Genomic DNA, 10849 nt, shown 5'->3' on the forward strand with positions numbered 1-10849 from the left:
TACCCCTTGCAATTACCAATGCTCAAAGTAGTTCATTTTGTACCAACAATTTGCCCGCTTATTTGCTAAGTGTGCATCCTACCTTCACACCAACTGCAACATCAGTGACAATGCTGTAAAGAAAGAAAGAAACAAGAACACAAGTCAACCAATTAATCCCCATAAAGCCAACTCTTCAAATGCATTGCAACACCAAAATAACGAGCAATCCAAATAGCCAACAAATTCCCCCATCAAGACAACATGTTTCAAGAACACAGCAGGACTGAGGGGAAGTACAAAAGAACCCTATGAAAGCCACTAAGCTTCCCTAGCTTACAGACTCTTCCAAGAGAGTCCAAAGTTTCAAGCACACCTTACTCCAAATCATCACTGCCAAAAAAAGGAAGATGGGGAAAAAGAAAAATCAATTCAGGAAACTCAAGTTTCTGGGCTACATAAGAGTGAAGTAAAATAATTTGGAAGTAAATAGAGACCTTCTCACACACACCTAGTAATTAGATAACTAGTTCAGCAACATGGCATACACCAAAGGCCTTCTTAAAGCAGAAGGTAATGAACAGGTTTCCAAATGAGCTTTGGGAAAAAAAAGAGCATGCTGGCAGGTGCACCTATAGGAAAAGTCATCAGGTCCACCTATGTAAAACTTGGCAAGAGGTATGTCAACACACATCTTTTTTGGTAGAGGCTGTGACATTGGTAACTCACAGGGGACAACACGATCCCCAAACACACCTGAGTCCCCATCCAAAAAAAAACACACACCCCAAAAAAAAGCCACCAAAAACGAAAGCAAAACGTGAACTTGTGAAAGTATTCTACAACGTGAACCTAATTAATGAGGAGACATCTCAGACAGGATTTGCAACTCCCAACGTTATAATCACAACTAACCATAAAAGGCCTCTGGAACTCACAGAGTTGAAAGGTTGCAATGCTTAAAGCATACCAAAGTGATTGCTTCTCTGTTTGAAGTGGAGCAAACAACTTAATAGGAAATTTGGAAGCTGGAAGAGGTTTTATTTACACTACCACCAGCAACCAGCATCGTTTCCCAGGTCCAGCAGAAAGGAGGCCTTGTGTCTGGGGACTGCCCACCCCAGCTCCCCGCCAGGACCGCGGGCCCTCGCTGTCCCGTATGGCTGACTCCAAAACCTTCCCTTCCTTAGCTTTTACAGACAGTCTCCAGCATACACAAAGGCATCCTTCCACCTGGGAAGGCGGGGGGGAGAAGCCAGAGGGCTTATCAAGCAGTTTCTGAAAACAAAAGATCTCGACATCTGGCTCCCGCTGGTATTGCTCCTCCTCTCCACACAGCTCCAAAACAAACCCCAGACCGACAGAGCGCCTCTCCCAACCCCACAGCTCGAGGGAGGAGGAAGTGGGGGAGAAGGCAAATGCAGGGAATAAGAGAACAAGAGCCTCTGGAAGGGACGGATGGGGGTAGATCCCGCTCCCTCTTTCCAGAGAGGTCTGGCGTCTCGGAGACTACGTTAAGTAAGGGACGGCCCAAAGCCCTCGGTCTCCCACCGAGAAGCCGGCGCTACGGAGAGGCCGTCTCCTCTTCCCTTCCCCCCACTCCGAACTGGGCCTCAGGCTCCAGCTGTCCCGCGGCGGGAAGTCTGCCTCTCCCCACTGCCGCCAGGGCAGCGGCCGCTCCCCACAGCCTCGGCGACACCCGCCCGCCGACAGCGGCGGCAAACCAGCCCCCGGCTCTGGGACAAACCCCCCCACCGACCGGCGGCCCAACCACCTCCAGCAGCCTGGCCATTACTCACCCGTCCATGGCCGAGCAGAACAAAGCGCGGATAACCGGGACAGACAGCCACGCAGGCAACGCGCACGGGGAGGATGTAAGAAAATGGCGGCCTGGCCTGCACGAAAACCGCCGAACGTTGCCGACTGCCGGACTTCCCAAGTCGTCCCCCGCCGCTATAGCGCATGCGCCAGCCGCCCGCGCAGGCGCAGTCGGTGCCGCTGAAGTTTTTGCCATCAGCTGCCTGAGTCGGTCTGGCCCAGTCCGCGTCGCGTCGGGCTGTGGTAGAGGGGGCCGGCCCCGCCTGGGCTGGGCCGGGCCGGGCCGGGCCGGGCCGTGAGTCTCTGACACGGCGCACCCCTCTCCCCCCTCTCGCCGCCGTGCGGCAGGGCGGAGTTCCCGCTTCTCCTGCCCCAGCGCAGCGCTGCGGGAGCGCGCGCGTGTGTGTGTGCGAGGGAGAGAGGTCGCGTCAAAGAAGCTCGGCTCACAGATCCTGCTCAGGGAGAGCGCCCGAGGCCGCTGGAGCGGCGGGGGCAGGCCCCCGGTGGGGCTCCTCAGTCAATCTCTCTCTCTGCCGCCCCGCCCGCGGCTCCGGTTCAGCCGTCGGACCCTACCTGTTGCGCGGAGGACACTCCGTACTTGATGCTAGCAAGTTCCCGGCGCTGGGAACCTGTGCCTTCCCATCCTGGGAAGCGTCCGGAGGAGCCCGGGCGCGCCAGTCCCTACAGAGATCGCGACCCCGACAGGGAGCCGCTCGCTCCCTTCGGCTGCGCAGCCGTTTGTAAGGAAACGACCTGTTGACCGTAGAGCTGACCGCTGCTCCCCTCGGAGAAGTGATTAGAATGGGCGTGCATTTGAGCTGTTGCAGCGAGTTACTGCGCTTCTTCCCAGCAGTGCGTGTAGCCACGGTGGTCGGGGAGCTACCACACCAGGGGACCAGCTCTGCCTTCTCCGTGGCCACTAGGAAACAGGCCTCTCCATCCCTTATTTTTGGCCAGATCTCAGTACTTCATCACAAACCATGCAGTTTCCTAGAAAGGGTTGGTCGTGGGACGAGCCTGGATTGCATTCAAACAAAAACTCACGCTGAAGAGTTTATTTTACCTGTGAAGGAAAGTTTGTAAATCTCATCCAGGTGTTCCTGAGAGTCAGCAATCTCAGAAGAGCATTTAAAAAGTATGTAAAACATCCTTGGTATTTTGAGTGTTCTGATCTGGTGGTACTGGTTTCAAAAACGGGTTAAGGAAGTAGCTTCCACAGGCTGGTGAAAGTCACACAGAATCACAAAATGTTAGGGGCTGGAAAGGAACTCAAAAGCTCATCCAGTCCAACCCCCTTTCCAGAGCAGGAGCACCTAGAGCAGATCACGCAGGAACACATCCAGGTGGGTCTTGAGTATCTCCACAGAGGGAAATTCCACAACCCCCCTGGGCAGCCTGTTCCAGGGCTCTGTCACCCCCACAGGGCAAAAATCCTTCTTCCTGTTTCCATGCCTCAGCTTCCACCATTGCCCCTTGTGCTGTCATTTGGCAGCACCCAGCAGAGCCTGGCTCCATCCTCTGGGCACTCACCCTGCACATCTTTATCAACATGAATGAGGTCACCTCTCAGGTTCCTACTCTCCAAGCTACAGAGCCCTCAGCATCCTCACGCTCTCCTCATAAAGAAGACGTTCTGCACCCTTCATTTTTTGTGGCTCTGTACTGGACTCACTCAAGCAGTTCCCTGAGGTCCTTCTTGAACTGAGGGGCCCAGAACTCCAGATGTGGCCTCACCATGGCAGAGTATAGGGGGAGGAGAACCTTTCTTGACCTAACCACAGGCCTTCTCATCCACCCCAGAATGGCATTGGCCTACTTGGCCACAAGAGCACATTGCTGGCTCATGGTCAACCTTCCATTCACTAGGACTACAAGGTTCTTTTCCCCTTCACTGCTCTCCCTCAGGTCAGTCCACAACCTATACTCATAGACAGGATTGTTTTTTCTCAGGTGTAAGCCCTTTGGAGTCTGACACTGAAACTGTTGCAATGATAACGAGTTTAGGAGCCACAAAACTCTGCATCTCCCCTAGCTTGAAAATCTTCACTATGCTTAACTACATCTGTCTTCCACTCCTCTGAGTGACCCCATGAGTAGCAGAGTAGCTAACTTACATACTATGCTTGAAATAACATTGAGAACTTCAGAGATTTAGAACTGCTTATAACCATCTCCACAAATCCAGTGCATGTTTAGCAGGCTTTGAGCCACTGAAGGCTGCTGGTTTGGTTTGTTTCTCTCAGTTGCCATTACCTTCATTCCTGTTCATAGCCACTGTACAATGGGTATTTTTTTGCCTTTCCCCTACAACTCCCCCAATAAATCTCAATATATCCTGTTCAGATGTGTGTTGGTAGAAGTACTGATCCTTCCACTTAGCAATTAGTAGAGAAGCTATCTTTGCATCTGACTTGTCTATCTGCCTGCCTGTTTGGCTTACTTTGCCAGTATAGCAATGCCATCTTCAAACCCCTGTTTCTCTTTTGTAATATTCCCATTTTCTCTTTCTTTCATGACACTGAGCAGAATTAATCTCATTAAGTAAGCTAATACTCTTTTGGTTTATCTTCTGAGTGAGAGGCTCTTCCATATAAGGGAGACTGAGGACTGTGTCTCGAGTGTTTATAGCAGTAAAGACACTGCATCTGAGTTTGCAGGATTAGATGGATACAGCTTCATGGAGAGCAAAACTCTGCTCATCCTGAAACCAGCAATACAAGTGATAATTTGTCAGTATTTTACCTAAAGCATTTCATTTTAGAAGGGAAAAAAACTGCTAACAGTTTTACTCGTGGAATGCCATAGCATCCTCTTGCCTATTTGCTTGTTCAGCACAGTATCCACTTTCCTCTTCACCCAGCTTTGCCATTTTTATGCTGCTAGATTGTTTGTAGCATGCTTTTGGATGCCTTGTAAAATGTCTACCATATTTTGGGCATTGTGATAGTACAAGCAATGACTTCATCACTTGTTTTGTTTGGTTGCTGCAGAATGTCTTTGCTTTATTTTCATCATGGTTTAGAAAGACAGAAAAAAACTCTTGCCAAAACCACCTCCTTGTCCTCAGAACGTGTCAGCTTTCTGCATAAGTCTTCCATCACCTGTTTCAGAAGGCAGCTAAAATGTCTACGAATGGGCAACCCATCAGTAAAACACCTCTTCCAAAATGCTTCCCATTCAGTTGTAATACTGTGAAACATTAGGACTCAATATCCTCTACCCATTTTATTGTAAACAAAATATAAGTGTAGGATCACAGGATGTTAGGGGTTGGAAGGGACCTATGGAGATCTTGGGAGCCCAAGCTCCCTGTCAGAGCAGCACCAGCACAGGTCACACAGGAACACATCCAGACAGGGCTGGGAAGTCTCCAGAGGAGACTCCACAACCTCTCTGGGCAGCCTGCTTCAGTGCTCTGGGACCCTTACAGTGAAGAAGTTCTTCCTCATATTGAGGTGGAACCTCCTGTGCTGCAGTTTACATCCATTGCTCCTTGTCCTATCACAGGGTGCAAGTGAGCAGAGCCTGTCCCTTCCTTCCTGATACCCAGCTCTGAGATATAGACATTTCCTCATAAAATTCTCATTAGCTGTACAAAAGATCCATGCTTTTTAACTCCCAGTAATCTTATTGCTGTAATAATATTTTGTTTTCCAAGACAATTTGATTGTTGACATATTCAGATTATAGAATAGAATCATAGAATCAACCAAGCTAGAAAAGACCTCAGAGATCATCAAGTCCAACTTATTACCTAGTACCTAACATCTCATGACAACTAAACCATGGCTTCAAGTGCCACATCTCATCCTTTTTTGAACACCTCCAGGGACAGGGACTCCTCCACCTTCCTGAGCAGCACGTTACAAGGGCCAATTACTCTTTATGGACAGATTGAGAGATGGGCAAAGAGGACCCTGAGGAGGTTCAACAAGGCCAAATGGAGAGTCCTGCACCTGGGAAGGAATAATAAACTGCACCAGTACAGGTTAGGAGGTAAGATCTGCTGGAGTGCAGACCTATGGAGAAGGGCCTGGGAGTCCTGCTGGATAACAACTTATTCCAGGGACAGCAAAGTGCCCTTGTGGCCAAGAAGGCTAATGGGATCCTGGGGTGCATTCAGAGGAGTGTGTCCAGCAGAGCCAGGGGGGGTGTCCTCTCTCTCTACTCTGCCCTGGTGAGACCTCACCTGGAATATCGCATCCAGTTCTGGGCTCCCCAGTTCAAAAGGGACAGGGATCTGCTGGAGAGAGTCCAGAGGAGGGCCATAAAGATGATGAAGGGCCTGGAGCACTGCCTGGTGAGGAGAGGCTGAGAGCCCTGGGGCTGTTTAGTCTGGAGAGGAGAAGACTTGAGAGGCGATCTGATTGATGTCTATCAATATCTGAGGGCTGGGGGTCAGGGAGGAAGGGACAGGGACAGCCTCTGCTTACTTGTGCCCTGAGATAGGACAAGGGGCAATGGATGGAAACTACAGCACAGGAGGTTCCACCTCAACATGAGGAAGAACTTTACTATGAGGGTCCCAGAGCCCTGGAGCAGGCTGCCCAGAGAGGTTGTGGAGTCTCCTTTTCTGTGTCCAGTTCTGGACCCCTCAATTTAAGAAGGACATTGAGGCACTTGAATGTGTCCAGAGAAGGGCAACGAGGCTGGGGAGAGGTCTCGAGCACAAGCCCTCTGAGGAGAGGCTGAGGGAGCTGGGGGTGTTTAGCCTGGAGGAGGCTCAGAGGAGACCTTATTGCTCTCTACAACTACCTGAAGGGAGGTTGTAGACAAGAGGGGGCTGGTCTCTTCTCCCAAGCAACCAGCACCAGAACAAGAGGACACAGTCTCAAGCTGCACCAGGGGAGGTTTAGGCTGGATGTGAGGAAGAAATTCTTCACAGAAAGAGAGATATTGGCCATTGGAATGTGCTGCCCAGGGAGGTGGTGGAGTCACTGTCCCTGGAAGTGTTCAAGAGGGGATTGGATGTGGCACTTGAAGCCATGGCTTAGTTGGTCATGAGGTGATGGGTGACAGGTTGGACTTGATGATCTCTGAGGTCTTTTCCAACCTTGTTGATTCTATGATTCTATGACCTGCACTAGGATTCTATGGTCCTGCTCTACCAGGGGGGTTGGACTTGAAGATTTCCAGAGGTCCCTTCCATTTGCTTCCATCTGAGCTGGTCTGGCAAAGCTAATGTTGGGGGGAAATCTCAACCCACCACACCAACCCTTAACATCCTGTGATGCTGTGATCCAGAACATTGCAGGGCATCAAGTTATACAAGCTTATTGCCTGTTCATTTCCTTCAATACCCATCAGTTGCTTTCTTAATAAAACAGGTGGACAGTTATCCCTGTTCAGCTAACCATGCCATTCATGAGTGCACATGCCTTCAGCACGTCATCTTCAGTTAGATTTCAAGAGTCCTGGTAAATTTAATATCTCCTCTGTCATTCCTTATTTTCTATGCTTTGTTTTATCTTTTTGTACATGTTGTGGTTCGAGCCTTAACTGGAATTTAAGAGCTCAGGTAGCAGCAAGACTGAGAACTCCTCCCCTGCTCCCGTTCCTCTTTCCTGATGGACAAAAAAAAGGGAAGGGGAAAGGGTAGGAAAAAATAAGGGAAGGGAAAAAGGGAAAGAAAGGGCCACAAGGAAAAAGGGGAGGAGGTAAATCTGTAGAGAAATAACTTAAAGTTGGTTTGGAAGCAGAGAAGTAAATAAATTTCTTCCTTTAAATAATATATATATATGTGTGTGTGTGTATATATATATATATAAAAAACACCATAACAGGAAGGGTTCACAAGGGTAAGGAGGGTAAGGAACAAGGATGGATAGTGAGATATACAAAACCAACAGTCCTTTGGGGACAGGTGGATGCAGAAGGGAGAAAAAGCCAGGCCTGACCACGTGGCAGAACCAGGAAAGGCAGCAGTGAGGCTTGGTCCTCTCGCACAGGTGAGGCAGGAGCAAAAGAGAGGGGAAACGTTTGCTGTACCCTCCCCTTTATAGTTTTGCTAGACAGAGAGGGGGAAATGGAACAGACTAACTCAGTTTTCTGGGGTGGGGACCCCCCTCTGGGGTGGGGGGAAGGAAGGAACCAAGTCCACCTGGATCAGGTTTCCTTAATTCCCGGGGGAGAGCAGGGCTCTCACAACCCTCCCCCCTCCCAGGAAGGGTGTCAACCCCAGCACAGTACACTTTTCCTCATCTCATTCTAGAAGGCCACAGTAGTCTGTGGTATTTAAGATACTCCAAAGGCTTTATGTAGATGCATGGCCACAGTAGTCTTCAGTATTTCAGTTACAAATCTAGTGGCTTTAGGTAGGTGCATAATGAATGCTCTCTGGTTTACTTCTGCTGTGAGTTTCGGAGGTGTCGGGTTTGGTGCTCTGTTGTTTGGTTTTTTTCCTGATAATATCAGTCTTGTGTGTATGTTTGAATGCTGATAAACCCTGAGCTGAGGCTTTCACACACACACACACAAGTCAAGCATTCTTTGCTGTGTGAGGGCATTCATTTCAATTCCATGATCTTGCATCTGTAGTGGGGCTTGCTTTCTCGCTTGTGTATTGCTTCCGTTTCTCAGCAGAGGATTTAACTTGCCATTTTATCATTCAGTCACACAGTATCATGAGAGCTTTCCACCATTCTTCATGGTCAGCTTTTGTTTTTATTACCATGAATAATTCAGCATCATCAGCAAACCTGGTCACCTTGATAATCACTCTTTTTTTCCAGATCATTTAAGAATATGCTGAACAGTGCAGATCCCTGTGGGACACTACCAGTGACCTCCCTCGCCTGTGAAAAAACACAGGCCATTTCTTCTTACCCTTCATTTAACACCTTTAAATGATTCAGTATTAATAAATAACAATTAGAATGTTATTAGTATATCAAATAATATACCTTTTAATCCTGTATCAGCTTAGCTTCTCTCGGGAGCTTTGGGGAGAGAATTTCACCCACTTTTAGTTTTTTTCATTAGATGACATCATTTCTACTAGACAATGCTAAACTCAAACTTACTGACTCCTTCAGACAATATGATAATCTTTACTATAAGATGTAGAACAGAATAGAATAGAATAGAATAGAATAGAATAGAATAGAATAGAATAGAATAGAATAGAATAGAATTAACCAGGTTGGAAGAGACCTTCAAGATCATCGCATCCAACTATCATCCAACACCACCTAATCAACTAAACCATGCAACCAAGCACCCCATCAAGTCTCCTCCTAAAGACCTCCAATGATGGTGACTCCACCACCTCCCTGGGCAGCCCATTCCAATGGGCAATCACTCTCTCTGTGAAGAATTTCTTCCTCACATCCAGTCTAAACCTCCCCTGGTGCAGCTTGAGAGTGTGTCCTCCTGTTCTGGTGCTGGCTGCCTGGGAGAAGAGACCAATCCCCACCTGGCTACAGCCTCCCTTCAGGTAGTTGTAGACACCAATAAGGTCTCCCCTGAGGCTCCTCTGCTCCACGCTAAGCAACCCCAGCTCCCTCAGTCTCTCCTCATAGGACTTGTGTTCCAAACCCCTCCCCAGCTTTGTTGCCCTTCTCTGGACATCCTTCCTAAGCTGAGGGGCCCAGAACTGGACACGCAGCTTGGTGTCATCAGCAAACTTGCTGAGGGTGCACTCAATGCCACTGTCCATGGCACCCACAAAGATGTTGAACAAGCCTGGTCCCAGGACTGATCCCTGAGGGACTCCGCTTGTCCCTGGCCTCCACTGGGACATGGAGCCATTGACAGCCACTCTTTGGGTGCAGCCATCAAGCCAGTTCCTTATCCATCTAGTGGTCCACCCATCAAACACATGTGACACCAGTTTGGAGACCAGGATGTGGTGCAGGACAGTGTCAAAGGCTTTGCTCAAGTCCAGGTAAATGACATCAGTTGCTCGCCCCTCATCTATTAATTTCATCACCTGCCCATAGAAGGGAACCAGGTTGGTCAGGCAGGATTTGCCCTTGGCTGACTGTTCCAAATCACCTCTTCACTATTCTTCTGAGTCAGTAGTGCCTCCAGGAGGATCTGCTCCATGATCTTTCCGGGCACAGAGGTGAGACTGACTGGCCTGTAGTTCCCTGGTTCCTCCTTCTTACCCTTTTTGAAGGTGGGGGCAATGTTTCCCCTTTTCCAGTCTGTGGGGACTGCCCCAGACTGCCATGACTTTTGGAATAGAATAGAGAGGGGTTTAGAAACCTCATCTGACAGTTCTCTCAGTACCTGTGGGTGTATACATGCTGGAGGGAAGGGATGCCATCCAGAGGGACCTTGACAAGCTGGAGAAGTGGGCACAAGCCAACCTCATGAGGTGAAACAAGACCAAGTACAGGGTCCTGCATCTGGGTTGAGGCAATCCCATGCACAAATCCAGGCTGGGCACTGAGTGGCTGGAAAGCAGCCCTGAGGAGAGAGACTTGGGGGTGGTGGTGGACAAGGAGCTCAACATGAGCACTCAATTTGCAGCCCAGAAAGCCAATCAGATCCTGGGCTGCATCAAGAGAAGTGTGGCCAGCAGGTCAAGGGAGGTGATTCTCCCCCTCTACTCAGCTCTGGTGAGACCCCACCTGGAGTACTGCCTTCAGTTCTGGAGCCCCTATTACAAGAGGGATGTGGAGGTGCTGGAAGGTGTCCAGAGAAGGGCCACAAGGATGATCAGAGGGCTGGAGCACCTCTCCTATGGAGTCAGACTGAATGAGTTGGGGCTGTTCAGTCTGGAGAAGAGAAGGCTCTGAGGTGACCTAATTGTGGCCTTCCAGTATCTGAAGGGGGCCTACAAGAAGGCTGGGGAGGGACTTCTCAGGATCTCAGGGAGTGATAGGACTAGGGGGAATGGAATGAAGCTGGAGGTGGGGAGATTCAGGCTGGAGGGGAGGAGGAAGTTCTTCCCCATGAGAGGGGTGAAGCCCTGGAATGGGTTGTCGAGGGAGGTGGATGGGGCCCTGTCCCTGGGGGTGTTTAAGCCCAGGCTGGATGAGGCTCTGGGTAGCCTGATCTAGTGTGGGGTGTCCCTGCCCATGGCAGGGGGGGTGGAACTGGATGA

The 10849-nt window shown here is 49.6% G+C and overlaps 1 protein-coding gene across 4 annotated transcripts in view; it reads right to left on the reverse strand.

Annotated features, from left to right (window-relative positions):
• The window catches only part of PTBP2 (polypyrimidine tract binding protein 2), a 70341-nt gene extending 68419 nt beyond the window's left edge, over positions 1 to 1922 (reverse strand). For 3 of the 4 annotated variants that reach the window (XM_068166275.1, XM_068166274.1, XM_068166273.1), the window contains exons 1-2: positions 1779 to 1862; positions 83 to 113 (exon numbers count right to left, since the gene is read on the reverse strand). In XM_068166275.1, coding sequence (XP_068022376.1) covers positions 83 to 113; positions 1779 to 1786 — 39 coding nt within the window. In that variant the 5' untranslated portion in view covers positions 1787 to 1862. Of the gene's footprint in view, positions 1 to 82; positions 114 to 1778 lie in introns of all 4 variants that reach the window. The other variant, XM_068166272.1, reaches the window with a different exon arrangement.
• Between the last annotated feature and the right edge of the window lie 8927 nt (positions 1923 to 10849).

This window comes from Melanerpes formicivorus, unplaced genomic scaffold (assembly GCF_026170545.1).
Source record: "Melanerpes formicivorus ecotype bairdi unplaced genomic scaffold, bMelFor1.0.p_v2 SCAF_99, whole genome shotgun sequence".
NCBI classification, from domain to species: Eukaryota; Metazoa; Chordata; class Aves; order Piciformes; family Picidae; genus Melanerpes; species Melanerpes formicivorus.